We start from the raw sequence: 14,621 nt of genomic DNA on the forward strand, positions 1-14,621 counted from the left end.
TTTTTTTTTTTTAGATTTTCAGTTTAAACATTGTATCCAATGTAGTAATGAAAGAAAAAAACTTAGTAGCAATAGAAAAGGGATTCTGGACCAACTCGAAACCTTCCCAATCACATGCACATTTTTATATGAGTGTTCGTCTTTAAGGGCACATAAATTTCATGTTCTAGTCGTGGCATAACCAGAGATAAGCAAATATGGAAGAATAATTATTTATAAGGGATAGCAGGGTACTGATATTTCAGAACTATGTCTTAACGGCAAGATATTAAGATATTTTGGAACATTGTACTTCCTTAAAGTTGTTTTGATACTTCAAATAGATTTTTATGTTTCAATGTGTACTTTTGTGTGTGTTGTGTGTTGTTGAATTTATCGTTTTTTCATCTTTACAAAATACAAATGTACTGAAACGTGCTATTTTCAGGAACAGGGAAACTGTTTCTACAAATTATATTTGTGTAAAAGGAAGTGTTTAATTTCATAGATTTTTCTATGGTGCTAGGGGGTCCTGTAAAGCCAGTAGATTTGCTGTGCTGTTGAATTGATATTTTGTCACAGGTTATAGCCTTGCCTCACATTACACCATTAACAGAACAGACTTCTTTATTGATGTCTAACCAAAGGTGTACAAATAAAAACTTTATTTATTTTCCAACAATTACAAAACAAGTTATTTCAACATATATTAATCATTCTTGTTGGCCCGGTTATAAGGGTGCATATTATCAGGGGAAAACCCACGTTGTCGGGCAGGTGACCCTATACCTTTTCAGGTCCGATCAGGGAATCGAACCCCAGTCGCCTTGGTGAAAGGCAAGTGCGCTGTCAAATACACCACGGGACCACTCAACACAAAGGTGTATTGATAGCCAGAATCCTGTTGTCTTTGTGTAACAGTATAGGTTGCAAACATTTCTCAGGTAAGTGAAGAACACTTCCTAAAATTTGAGTTCAGTGATGAGATTGGTTTCATAATCTCTGCTAGGAAATAGTTGTTCTTGTTTTGTAAAAACAGACATTCTTGCGATCAGCTGAGCAGTGTATGTCAAAACATGTATGAAATGTACATGGGAAAATTAGCATGAATTGATTCTATATTTAATGAGCACTTTGAAAACTTTGTCCTTCTGGTTGCATAGGACCACAATCAGATATATGCATTTTTGCATGACTGCATTAATGTTATTTTTTTGCAAAAACAATTAATTTGACCTTTTAAATAAATACCTGGCATATTTTGTCGCATCTCTAGCAAATTTTTATGTCCACTAAAAATCCTAAAACTTTTTAAAAATTGATGTTACTGATGAAATCCTTCCATGTCCTAGATATTATTTTGATATATTAATTTCCCCAAAATAAAAATTGTCTCCCGAGTACTTGAAGTTGAACTTTCGGAGTTCGGCTCCGGGGTAAGTCCAGCCACTCCACATATTTTTGTCTTGATCAAATATTTACCACCTTGAGGAACTTGGCAGTTCTGTTAACTGGGCGAGATATTCAAACGAAAAAAAACAATAAAAGCGAGAAAATTACTTTTTGGGATGGTAGAAAGAAAATCGTAACCTCACTTCTTTCTGGTTTTGCGAACTTTCTATAAACCCGCTATAAGTCCGATAAAAAGCTCAGTAACTATGTTTAACAATCAGCTTTTGACGAAAAGATGCCTAGCAGATGTTTATGAGATGGTGTGTGTGTGTGTGGGGGGGGGGGGGGGGGGGGGTAGCTCATTCTCATAAATATAACAGTCAAATGTTATTAGATAACTACCTTTAGATTATTTTTCTTCAAAAACTGCAGCACAGCTAGCAGCGTTTGTTTGTCTGATATATCAGATTTTGGAATCATCGGTTCTGCACGGCTTGGCAAGACGTCCGATGACGGCAGGGCAACCGAATTGTGGCTGCCGGGCGCCGCCATATTTGAAAAGAGTACTCTCTAAAATAAAATTGTCAAAACACAATTATAGTTTATTATTTATCATTTTAATGAACTTTTAATGATTAATGAACCTACATAAAAACATCAAAGGGAGAATGATAAATCAAAATGTTAAAGGTTTCTATTATATGTCCTGTCTGAAATTACACCTGTTTAGAGGATGCATTGTCACTTCCTCTTCCTCTTTTCAGTTTGTCTTGCAAGGTGTGTAGTCGTACAAATATTTTAAGCAAAATAAATCCGATGAAATCCGCATGTTTTAAACATATTTTTGCTGTCACATTTTGTAACTAATACCTTTATATATTCATTTCAGTTATAACAAGACAAGATGAGGGCTAAGGTATGTACAAATTAAGTGTTAGTAAATATTTTTGAGTGGTAGGCAAGGCGAAGATATATTGAGTGATGGAATGATTTAATGGAGAAACGTGTATATCATGACAGTAAAAAATAAATAGAAAACTCGAAACAATGATCAATCTATTGCAAAAAGATGCATTAACACGTATGGCATTAAATTTCGTTTGCATTATAACGAAATAATCGAATAGACATGCACGTGGTCAAGCGACCCTGGGTTTGGGTCACGGGCGCTTGAATCTGGTATCATTCCGAAATGTAATGTCATTTAACTGCCCATAACCAGCTATTGTCAAAAGATGGTCTTTCATATGGAAGTTGATATTTCGTACAATGATAATATATATTAAAAAACTTAGAAATATTATCTCGAATTCTCTATCGGTCAATTACTAATACTATATTTTTTGTATTTTGCAGTGGAGAAAGAAGCGTATGAGGAGGCTGAAGCGCAAAAGGAGGAAGATGAGGGCAAGGTAAATATTCAATTGTGCCAATTTGAAATTAAGATAAAAACAAAATCGTAGAAGGCAAGGATATTTTTGGTGAAGGTAAGCCAAAGTTTCCTCTGGCTCGGACACTAGACAGTCTGGTGTGGGGCCAGCATACACTACTATATGAAAACGTGCAAGTCGCTGACACCATTTGGTATCGGGAGAGTTTTGAGGTGCTGACAACAAAAATCTGCTTTAACACAACACATGCCCAACATGTGTCGATAAAGGATTATTTATGTGTTTTTGTTGAAGCAGATTTTTGTTGTCGGTACCTCAAAACTCTCGATACCAAACGGTGTCCGAGAATTCAACAATTACGGGGCCGGGGGGAACTGGCCAAATGAAGGAAAGCTTAAATATACTGAGGTAAGGAGTAATGGAAATAAGCTGATGTGGCTTAAAGGCCAATTTTTAGCTCACCTGGTCCAACCCTCGGCCCCCTGGGGGGTCAGCAACACCATTTGTACAATTTTGAATCCCTGCCTCCCATAAATGCTTTTGATTAAATATGATTGATATCAAGTGCACAGTTCTACAGAAGAAGTCGTTTGTAGCAATATAGCCAAATTGCCCCCTTTTGGCCGAAGGACTAAGGTGAGCTTATGCCATGCCGCGGCGTCCGTACGTCAACAATTTCTTTAAACAACTTCTTTTTCTTAACCACTGATTGGAATTTGACTGGAAGCATCCCTAGGTGGTGGGGATTCAAAATTGTACCAATGGTGTTGCTGAGGGTCGGGTCCAGAAAGGGTTATTTGGCTATATTGCCACGAACAACTTCTTCTGTAGATCTATGCACTGGATATCAATCGTATGTGATCGGAAGCATTCATGAGAGACAAGGATTCAAAATTGTACAAATGGTGGGGCTAACCCCCCGGCTAAGGGGTGGGGCCCAACAAAATGTATTGCTTGGAAATGGTTGAGATCCCTACCGTATAACCATATATGCAATTGCTGAGTATAAAGAGAAGAATGCACATATGCTTCCAGGATGGCCTTGGGGTCTGCCCCACCCTTGGAGACTCAATACGGTAACCCCTGTGTCATAACTTTAATGATTAAAATCCCCATCCCAAAACTATATATATAATTGTTGGGCATAAAGAAACGAAAGCAGTCATGATATTATAATTGATCCTGGGGTCTGGCCACAACCCTAGGGACCAAGTTTCTGAGTCACAGCTTGGAAGCAGTTTGAGATCTCCACACCATAACCATACATTAAATTGCTGGAAGTTAGGTAGACAATTTGTAGCTCACCTGGTCCATCAACTTTTCCTTTAAAACACTACTTGTCCTGAATGGCCGAGTAGATTATGATCCTTAGGCCAAGGGCTCTCAATTTTGTATAAACGTTGGGTGTGGCCCCCTGGGGGCAAAGGAGTTGGGCCCAATAGGGGAAATAGAGGTAAAACCTTGAAAATCCTTCTTCTGTAACATTTGCGGAATGGGTTTATCCAAATTTGGCCAGGAGTATCTTTTAGCATCGAGACTAAATTTTGTTTAAACGGAGGTTGTGGCCCCTCTGGGTGCAGAGTTGCTGGGACTTTAAAGTCTTTCTTCCTTTGTAACATTGGAGAGATTTCATCCAAATTTGGCCTGGAGCATCCTTGGGTAAAGGGGACTAAATGTTTTATAAACAGAGGGGGTGGCCCTGTGGATGCAGAGTAACAGGGCCTAAAAGGGGAATGGGAAGTTTGAATCTTTTACATCCTTCTTTAGTACCATTGGAAGGGTTTTTGTAATAAGAAAAAAATCCTATGGTTGCTTTATTATCCAGGTGAGCAAGGGCCTCGTTTATTTTTGAAAATATTTTACTATGCTTTAAAATGGAGCAGAATTTCTGACTTTCAGTGCATTATGCCATATTACTGAAAGTCAATACAAAACTTTAGGCACACAAATCTAGGGCAGGTAGGGTTAGTGGAAAGAACATATTTTTTATTTGGCCAAATATTGTGAATTGTTTAATTTGTCAAGGTTAGAAATGTGAAGTTCAGGGCCAAGGAAAAAAAATCGCAGAATTTTGCTTTGCCACCTGGCTAGTCTTGACTGGAATATGCAAAATCAGTTTGCAGTTGGCCAGGGTATTTCCATACGAGTACATTTTGAAGCATGCTTCAATATTGATGTTGGCGGAATGATTTGAAGGTGTTACTGCCAACATAATTTCCACAATTTCTGTTTTTGATTTCTTATTATTTTTGAAAGAAGAATAACAAAATTTAAGTTTATTGTCCTGAAGTTGTTGTTGAAGTGATTACTATTGACCCGACATGAATGGTTTAGGGGTGACCTTTGGAACTTTATATCTACTTTTACTGAACTTTTAATATATGTGAAATAATTAAATAATATTTAATGGGGATTTGTGGTCTTCAGCTCGGATATTTTTTCTGATGTTTATACAACTATGTTGCACATTTAAACATTGTTAATTAACAAGTGGATTGGGCAACCGGCAGCCTTTATGTTGCTATACCTAATATTGAATCATAATATAACAAAGCCTTTTAATTTTTTCTTTGCAGGTCCAAGTAGATTTGCCCCGTAACCTTCACACGATCGGCTGACTAGCCTACATCTGCAGACTGTCATTTGTGACAAAATAACTTTGGAATGCAAGTTACCACTTGTGTTCTTGTGAGGAAGAAATTATGAAGATGATGAAGAAGAAGATGATGATGATGAATAGTGTTGATTTTGTGAGCCATCTCAGATGGATCAGATATCGCACACCCTTGTCACTAATGATGGTTCAAGCATACCAGTAGGTCAATTTCAACTCAACTTTTCCCCTCATCTCGTCGCCAAGGCAACAACACAACAGCAGCAACAACAACATTGTGATGCACCATCTGAAGAGGCTACCGTCGTATAAACCAATGGTCAACTTGAAACATCTCTGGGACACATACAGGAGAGAACTCCCTGACGTGCACATCTGCAATGGGTGGGCAGGTTAATAGTTTCGATGGTGGACCTCATCTTATGGTGGTCATTCGAAGTTGAATCTATTGGTTTTGGGATGCAAGGTTGGTGAGCAGGACTAGTAAACACCTCATCAGTCGGACACTACAGTAGACTCTGAATTGTGTGAAGGAATAAAAAAAAAATTAGAAAGAAAAAAAGTGTTATGTTTTCAAAGATTTAAATACTGTAGAACTACAGGGGTCTGAGAATGAAGACCGTGCGTTTACCAGGGCTTGTTGATGTTAGGGAGTATTTCTATTCTTGGAAGGTTTAAATCGATGTAAAAATGCCATCTTCCTGTGATGGTTCATGTGAATATTTATGATGGTTGAAAAACCATGATGAATGTCTTTGAAAAGATTAGATTTTTTATCTCCAAAATGTATTAATACTCCTTGCACATCGGAAGAGACTTCACAATAGTCTTAAGTTCTATACCCCCGTGAGTTGTAGACAAGTTCTTGACCCGGCGAGTAATAATATAAATAGCTTCTGTATGATTCTCCTGGAGTAGCAAGAGAGATCATACAAGTTCAAACTTGGTGTTTGGGTTATGAGAACCCTATTGATTTTAAAATTTGGATGTGGTATTCCAGAGGTCATTGTCTGTTACTTCTTTAGTTTGTCCCTATTTTTTTTAGCTCGCCTGGGCTAAGTGAGTTTATGCCATGGTGCAGCATCTGTCGTCGGTCAAATTTAACTTTTAAACCCTACTGGTCCTTAACGATATTGTGGATTTTTCTGATATAAACAAGAGGCAGGGAAAAAGAAACCAGTACATCTTTATCAATAGAGGAATTTTGTATGAACTGCGGGCAGAAGAGCATGGCCCACTAGAAAGAAAACTTTCTCCTGTACAAATGAAGGGTTTAAACCAAATGTGATCTGGGTAAAAAAAAAAAGGTTTAAATATAAAATCTTCTGCTTCTCAACCATAAGATGACTTAAAATTTTGTATAAATACTTGAGTACAAAAGAAAGGATTTAAATCAAATGTGGTCTGGAGCATTATTTGGAAAAGAGGACTCGATTTGGTATTGACGGAGGTTGGGGCCAAATAGGGGTTACTCTTTTTAAGTTTTTAGCTCACCTGGTCCAAAGGACCAAGGTGAGCTTATGCCATACCGCAGCGTCAGTCAACTTTACACTACTTGTCATGAACCATTGAGTGGATTTTAACAAAATTTGGTGTGGAGCATCCTTGGGTGAAGAAGAACCAATTTTGTATTAATGGAGGGTCTGGCCCCCCAGGGGCCTGAGGGGCGGGGCCAAATAGGGGAAATATAGCAAATTATTCTTTAAAATCCTTCTTCTGTAGGAATGAAAGGATTTTGTCCATATTTGGTCAGAAGCATCCTTGGGGGAAGGGGAACAAAGTTTGTATAAATGGTGGGTCTGGGGGCTGAGGGGCGGGGCCCAATAGGGGAAATACAGCAAATTCTTTAAAATCCTTCTTCTGTAGGAATGAAAGGATTTGATCCATATTTGGTCAAAAGCATTCTTGGGGGAAGGGGAACAAAGTTTGTATAAATGGTGGGTCTGGGGCTTAGGGGCGGGGCCCTATAGGGGAAATATAGCAAATTATTCTTTAAAATCCTTCTTCTTTAGGAATGAATGGATTTGGTCAGAAGCATCCTTGGGGGAAGGGGAAAAAGTTTGTATAAATGGTGGGTCTGGCCCTCCTGGGGGCTGAGGCGGGGCCCAATAGGGGAAATATAGCAAATTCTTTAAAATCCTCCTTCTTCTGTAGGAATGGAAGGATTCGTTCCATATTTAGTCTGAAGCATCCATGGGTGAAAGGGAACCAATTTGTATAAACCGTGGATCTGGCCCCCCAGGTGCCTGAGGGGCGGGGCCCAATAGGGGAAATATAGCAAATTATTCTTTAAAATCCTTGTTCTTCTGTAGGAATGAAAGGATTTGGTCCATATTTAGTGTGGAGCATCCTTGGGTAGTCGGGAACCAATTTTGTGTAAACCATGGGTCTTGCTCACCAGGGGCCTGAGGGGCGGGGCCCAATAGGGGAAACATACCAAATTATTCTTTAAAATCCTTCTTCTTCTGTAGGAATGAAAGGATTTGGTCAGAAGCATCCTTGGGCGAAGGGGAACAAAGTTTGTATAAATGGTTGGTCTGGCCCTCCTGGGGGCTTAGGGGTGGGGCCCAATAGGGAAAATATAGCAAATTCTTTAAAATCCTTCTTCTTCTGAAGGAATGAAAGGATTTGTTCCATATTTGGTCTGAAGCATTCTTTGGTGAAGGGGAAACAATTTTGCATACACCGTGGATCTGGCCCCCCAGGTGCCTGAGCCGTGGGGCCAAATAGGGGAAACATAGCAAATTATTCTTTAAAATCCTTGTTCTTCTGTAGGAATGAAAGGATTTGGTCCATATTTGGTGTGGAGCATCATTGGGTAGTGGGGAACCAATTTTGTATAAACGGTTGGTGTGGCCCCTCTGGAACCTGAGGGGTGGGGCCCAATAGGGGAAATAGATGTAAATCTTCAAAAACCTTTTTCTTCGGTAGGAATGGCAGGATTTTGTCCATATTTGGTCTGAAGCATTCTAGGGTGAAGAGTAACCAATTTTGTATAAACGGTGTGTCTGACCCCGCTGTAGGCAGAGAGGTGGGGCCCAATAGGGAAAATAGAGGTAAAACCTTTAAAATCCTTCTCCGACCATCAGGATTAAGGGATTTTATCCTTATTTAGTGTGGAGCATCCTTGGGTGACGGTGACTCAATTTTGTATAATTGGTGGGTATGACCCCTGTAGGGGCATAGGGTTGGGCTCTGTTTGAAGTTTGTTCTCTAGATCTCAAGTACTGGATGGATCTTTCTGAAATTTCATATGTACTAACAGCACCTACCATGGAGTGCTATATCTTTACTTCATACCAATTACTTTAGTTATATTCAGGTGAGCGATACAGGCCCTCTGGGCCTCTTGTTTCTTGTGTGAATCAAGATCATCTGTAGGCAAAGGAGACTAGATTTTTATAAACACAGTGTTGGACCCAATATTGTAAGTTAAGGAAACTATTTTTACTTATCCGTCTTGTCAACCTTTCCTTTAAAAAACCCTACTAGTCCTGAACAGCTTGGTGGATTTTAACTCGATTCAGCCTGAAATGTCCTTGGCCAATGAAGATTCAATTTTGTGTAAATGGAGGGTACAGGCCCCCTGGGGGCGGGGAGAAATTTCTGAGCCATAACTTTGAAACAGTTGAGATCCCCATACCTAAATATACCATTGCTGGGCATCAAGAGACGAATATAAGAATAGACTTTTGGGTCTGGCCCCACCCCTAGCGACTTAATTTCTGGGATGTAACTTTGAAACGGTTAAGATCTCTCCATAACCATACATAGGCATCAAGAGATACATACTTTTGGTAGTGGTTCCAGCCCTAGGGATTTAACTATTGGGTCTGTAACCTTAAAACAGTTTAGATCCCCAACCCATAACCATTTACATGTATACCATTGCTGGGCATCAAGACATGAACACAATATTGGTTCAGACTTTTGTGGGACCCTAGTGACTTAATCCTGGGCCATAACTTTGAAATGGTTTAGATCCCAAAGCCATATGTACCATTGGTGGGCATACAGATCCAGGTGAGCGACACGGGGACCTTTGTTAAAATCTTTCTCCGATACAAATTTAAGGATTTAAACCAATTTTGGTCAAGAGAACTTGCAGGCAAAGACAACTTAAGGGACTATTTCCAGCTATGTTAAAATTACACAGGTCATTAGGAGCCTGCACCCTCATAACCTCAGTTACAGAAGTGCTACGAGATTCTCTGCTGTTTTAACTTCTTAGCCCACAAACATGTGATGGTCTTTTGGATTTTGATGGTGAAAGTACTAGAGGGATCTTTCTCAAATTTTATATGTAGGTTCCCCATAGTCCCTAGCTGTGCAGGGCAACATTTGGGACTGATGGGATAAACAACATGGCCGACAGTCAGCCATCTTGGATTTTGACAGTTAAGGTTTGTTATTGCTATTTCTCGGGAAGGACCTGATGGATCTTTCTCAAATTGTATATGTAGGTTCCCCTTGGTCCTTCGTTGTGCAGGCGTATATTTTGGACTGATCAGATAAACAACATGGCCAATAGGCCACCATCTTGGATTGTGACATTAAAGGTTTGTTACGGCTATTTCTCAGGAAGTACTGGAGGCTCTTTCCCAAATTTGTTATGTAGGCTCCTTTAGGTCTGTAGTTGTACATATTTATTTTGAGAATGATTAGAAAAATATAATGGCAAACAGGCAGCCATCTTGGATTTTGACATTGAAAGTTTGTTATCGCTATTTCTCAGGAAGTAGTGGAGAGATCTTTTTCACATCTTATATGTAGGTTCCCCTAGGTCCTTACTTGTGTAAACACAATGGCATACAGACAGACGGACATCTTGGATTTTGACTGAAGGTTGGCTATTTATTACTCGGGAAATACTGGAGAGATCTTTCTTAATTTTTAGCTCAACTGCCCAAAGGGCAAGTGAGCTTATGCCATGGCGTCCGGTGTCTGTTGTCCGTCAACTTTTCCTAAAAATCGCTACTAGTCATAAACGACTGAACAGATTTTGACCAAATTTGGTCAGAAGCATCCTTAGGGGAAGGGGAACAAATTTTGTTTAAATGGTGGGTCTGGCCACCCTGGGTGCTGAGAGGCTGGGCCCAATAGTGGAAATATAAATTCTTTAAAATCCTTCTTCTTCTGTAGGAATGAAAGGATTTGTTCCATATTTAGTCTGAAGCATTCTTGGGTAAAGGGGAACCTATATTGTATAAACCGTGGGTCTGACCCCCCAGGGGCCTGAGGGGCGGGGCCAAAAGGGGACGATTGGGCTCAATTGATTTAAGCGACTTCTCTGGAACTAAGAGATGGATATCAACCATATTTGGTCTGAAGCATCCCTCGGTAGTGGAGATTCAAAAGTGGGCAATATGGATATAGATCATATTTGGTCAGAAGCATTCATGGGAGGCAGGGATTCAAAGTTGTACAAATGGTGGGGCCGACACCCCCCTTGGAAGCTTGGAAACAGTTGAGATCCCCACCCTATAACTAAACAGATGAATGCACATATGCTTCCAGGATGGCCTTGGGGTCTGCCCCACCCTTGGAGACTTAACCCCTGGGTCATAACTTCGAAATGGTTAAGACCCCCACCCCAAAACTGTATATACAATTGTTTGGCATAAAGAGACGAATGCAGTCATGATATTAGAATTGACCCCAGGGTCTGCCCCACCCTTGCAGGCTTAACCCCTGGGTCATAATTTTGAAACGGTTGAGATCCCTACCCCAAGACTATGAATACAAATGATGGACAAAAAGAGACGAATGCAGTCATGATATTAGAATTGATCCTGGGGTCTGGCCACAACCCTAGGGATTTAGTTTTTGTGTCACAGCTTGGAAACAGCTGAGATCGCCACTCTACATCAAACTACTGGGCATGAAAAATCTAATACAGACATACTACAAGAATTGGTATTGGGGTCTGGCATATTCTCTTGGATCTCATTTGGAGAATATTTTGCCATGATTGCTTAGATATCTAGGTGAGCGATACAGGCCCTCTGAGCCTCTTGTTTTATGTAGGTTTCCCATGGTATGAAGTTATGCATAATTTCTTATGAGACTGATCGAATAAACAAATCTTTGATGTTGACAGTTATGGTTTGTTAGTGTTATTTCCCAGGAAGTACTGGAAGGTTCTTTCTCAAATTTTATGTGCAGGTTCCCCTCTATCCTTTATTGTTCATGTTTACTTTTGAAACTGATTAGTTAAACAAAATGGCCTACCGACAGCCATCTTCGAATTTTTACATTGAAGGTTTGTTTCACAGGAACAACTTAGGGATCTTTCTCAAATTTGATACGTAGGTTCCCCTTGATCCCTCGTTGTGCATGTTATATTTTGAGACTGATCATAAAAACAAAATGGCTAAAGAAAGAACTAAACAGATCTTTCTCATATTGCAATGATCGATTCGGTATCTTTTACGTTAAGTACTGTACTAGTAAATATGTGAAAAGACAAACTCACTTTGAAGGTTGGCTTTCATACACATCAGTATTAAGTTTAGATCAAAAGTTACCTGTTAACATGACTCGATCAAACATATTAGAGAAAAGATCGAACTGACAAAGAACTAATGAAGATGGTACAATGGTGGGCGCCAAGATCCCTCTGGGATCTCTTGTTTTCAATCCGTTATACATCCGGAGTTGTTACTTGGAATCACTCTTTTAATTATTTAGATAATTAATTAACCTTATTCCAGCAAAATTGGAATATCAGCCAGAAACCTTTTTTTCTGAAAAAGTGCTTTAATCATATATTCATCATCCAGAATGTAAGTTTAATCGAACATTTTGTGAAAATTTTAATGCAAAATATAGGATTTTTCGTTTTAATTGTTATTATATACCAAAAACTTTAATATCATGACAAAGTTGTGTTATTTCATATATGTATGCAAAAGTTCAGTCCAAAAAAAGTGGTGGAAAAATCATTTCGCACAACAAAGTACCCTATGTACCCAAAAAGTTGAGGGCCTAAGACACCTCCCTGGCGTCCACCAAAAAGCAATGCACAGGATTACAAATAACTGGTAATAAAATTCGTTGCAAGTCTACAATAAACGTTTCGGTGTATGTTAGGTCACAAAAAAATCTAAATTCCAATTTGCTTCATCACTGGGCGTGATTTATCTAGTTTTTGAGATCAAATGTAATTTTCTGGTCACTTTTTAGAATTTGTTCTTATACATTTTGTTATATGTTTTATACATTTTATCATCAGACTTTCGTTTTTACATTGCTTTTAGGGGATATTTCATACTCATTTGTTAATATTCATCTCATAATAAAGAGTTAATGTATTGGTGAAGGTCGACATTATATCTTTGCGAAATCTCGTAAATGTAAAGGTACACGAAATGTACAAAAAAAAATCCATAATATAAATGGCTTTTGGATATACTGACTAAAAGTGGCATATAGTGTCCGAAGTGCTTCAAAAGGTGTATCTGCGCCGTAAAAGAAAATCTGAAACAGTTTCCTCTCTTACTAAAAGTATACGTAACAATCTGTTCACACAAAATAATTGTCTGTGTTTTAACAATTTTAATTCGAATGGAAGCAAGTCCTCACTTCTGCTAAAAACGTGCCAGACGTGATCGAGTTTAAAACGTGCCAGACGTGATCGAGTTTTCACACACAAACTGCGCTGTTCTGCGTCATCACGTGTATGCTCATTTCATCTTATTGGCAATGACCTAAACCCATGTACACAGGTTATCCTATAAGGAAGGGAGTAATTGAATTCTCAATTATGAAGTAGGTCATCTGAAATAATTGATGAACTTTTAGAAGTGTCCTACATCTTATCAAAAATCAACCAGCCTTCACTCTCAATTTATTTTGGTCTCTTGGATGACCCTTGCTGCAAAGGTTGGCCAAAGAACAGTTTCTCGAAATCCATACGTACTTTATCCCATTTCTTTCTTTTTTTCCCAGTATATACCAAAACTACACAAAATGCTCTTTTACTGTTTTGGGTAAAGATGAAAACTAGAAATCACTTGTGATTAAGTGTTCCGACCTTTTTGACAATTCTCTGCCTAGTATTTCATAAACCTTTCATTCTGTAGTACAAGCATTAAATAAATCTATAGTTCCAGTGTTCCTTGGTCCTGACCATTTGAGTAGGGAACAGATACTCTCATACAATACTTTATTCTCTGAAACATTCAATGGAGACAACATGACTGCCTTAATAGATGGTACATACATTTATATTAAAAAAGTGCTGACCATAAACTTCAGAGTATGGCTTACGGTGGCCAGAAGGAGCGTAATTATATTAAATTCATGAGCATAGCTCTACCTGATGGCTACATTTTGGACACAGTAGGACCATTCCCTGGAAGCCAAAATGATGTAAGCATTGCAAAAACATCATAGACAAACTCACATGGTTGGAGCACGACGACAATGTAGTCGTTGATCGTGGTTTTAAAGATCTCCTGCCAATGTTAGAGGCTCCTGGTATTAATACCAGTATGCACTCATGTCAATGCTAACATTGAGAAAACAGTTACTAGATCCCGATGGATTGTAGAGTCTTATCATGGCCATCTTAAGCATTGAATACTTTTTAGAACTCAATTAATATCAAATTGCTTCATTGATATAATTGAGGAAATGCTGAATATATTGTGACTGCGTGTCTCAATTGGATACGGTGACCAATTTATCAAAAGATCATCGGAAACTGACAGAAATGACAGATAACTTACACATCAAATGAAGTTTCTATTAACAAAAACAAACTGTTTGGCTCAGGGGGTGAAAACACCCAGCTCTCTCCAAGAGAGCAAAGTCAGAACTCGTAAAGATTATGAAATATGGGTGTATCAGCTAGCACTCTCAAGACCTCATCCGTTGTCAGTTTTGTTCCAGACACAAATGCCAGATTAAATATAATGTGCGGAATAATAGTCCAATAAAAGATTCCTACTGCCAATGCCCAGTTGTTCAAAGAACTATGGGAATGTGTGTTCATACAAGTATACTTAATTATCCCCCGCTTTCACCGAAACGGGGGCTATTAATTTGGGTCTGTCTGTCTGTCACGCTTCGTTTCCGTGTAACAAATGTTTACCGATTTTCTTCAAACTTGGTAACAGGGTTTAATGCCTTATGAGCTCGACCAGGTTCGATTACCACTTTCAGCGGACTTTATTTGGCGGAGTTATGGCCCCTTGAATAACGAAAAACGTCATTATCTGGCGTTTCTGTTTATTTACTCT

General features: G+C 38.9%; 1 protein-coding gene and 1 long non-coding RNA gene across 2 annotated transcripts in view; one reads left to right on the forward strand and one right to left on the reverse strand.

Moving 5' to 3' along the window:
• LOC110442223 (transcription initiation factor TFIID subunit 5-like) overlaps nt 1–1,927 on the reverse strand; it is a 37,938-nt gene extending 36,011 nt beyond the window's left edge. The window contains exon 1 of the mRNA XM_021485715.1: nt 1,774–1,927. Coding sequence (XP_021341390.1) covers nt 1,774–1,923 — 150 coding nt within the window. The 5' untranslated portion in view covers nt 1,924–1,927. The remainder of the gene's footprint in view (nt 1–1,773) is intronic.
• Nucleotides 1,928–2,079: 152 nt separating this feature from the next.
• On the forward strand, nt 2,080–5,938 carry LOC110442225. The gene is made up of 4 exons (XR_002461994.1): nt 2,080–2,148; nt 2,261–2,287; nt 2,728–2,783; nt 5,339–5,938. It is a non-coding gene; the product is annotated as an uncharacterized LOC110442225 (long non-coding RNA).
• Nucleotides 5,939–14,621: the final 8,683 nt, after the last annotated feature.

This window comes from Mizuhopecten yessoensis, unplaced genomic scaffold (genome assembly GCF_002113885.1).
Source record: "Mizuhopecten yessoensis strain PY_sf001 unplaced genomic scaffold, ASM211388v2 scaffold716231, whole genome shotgun sequence".
NCBI classification, from domain to species: Eukaryota; Metazoa; Mollusca; class Bivalvia; order Pectinida; family Pectinidae; genus Mizuhopecten; species Mizuhopecten yessoensis.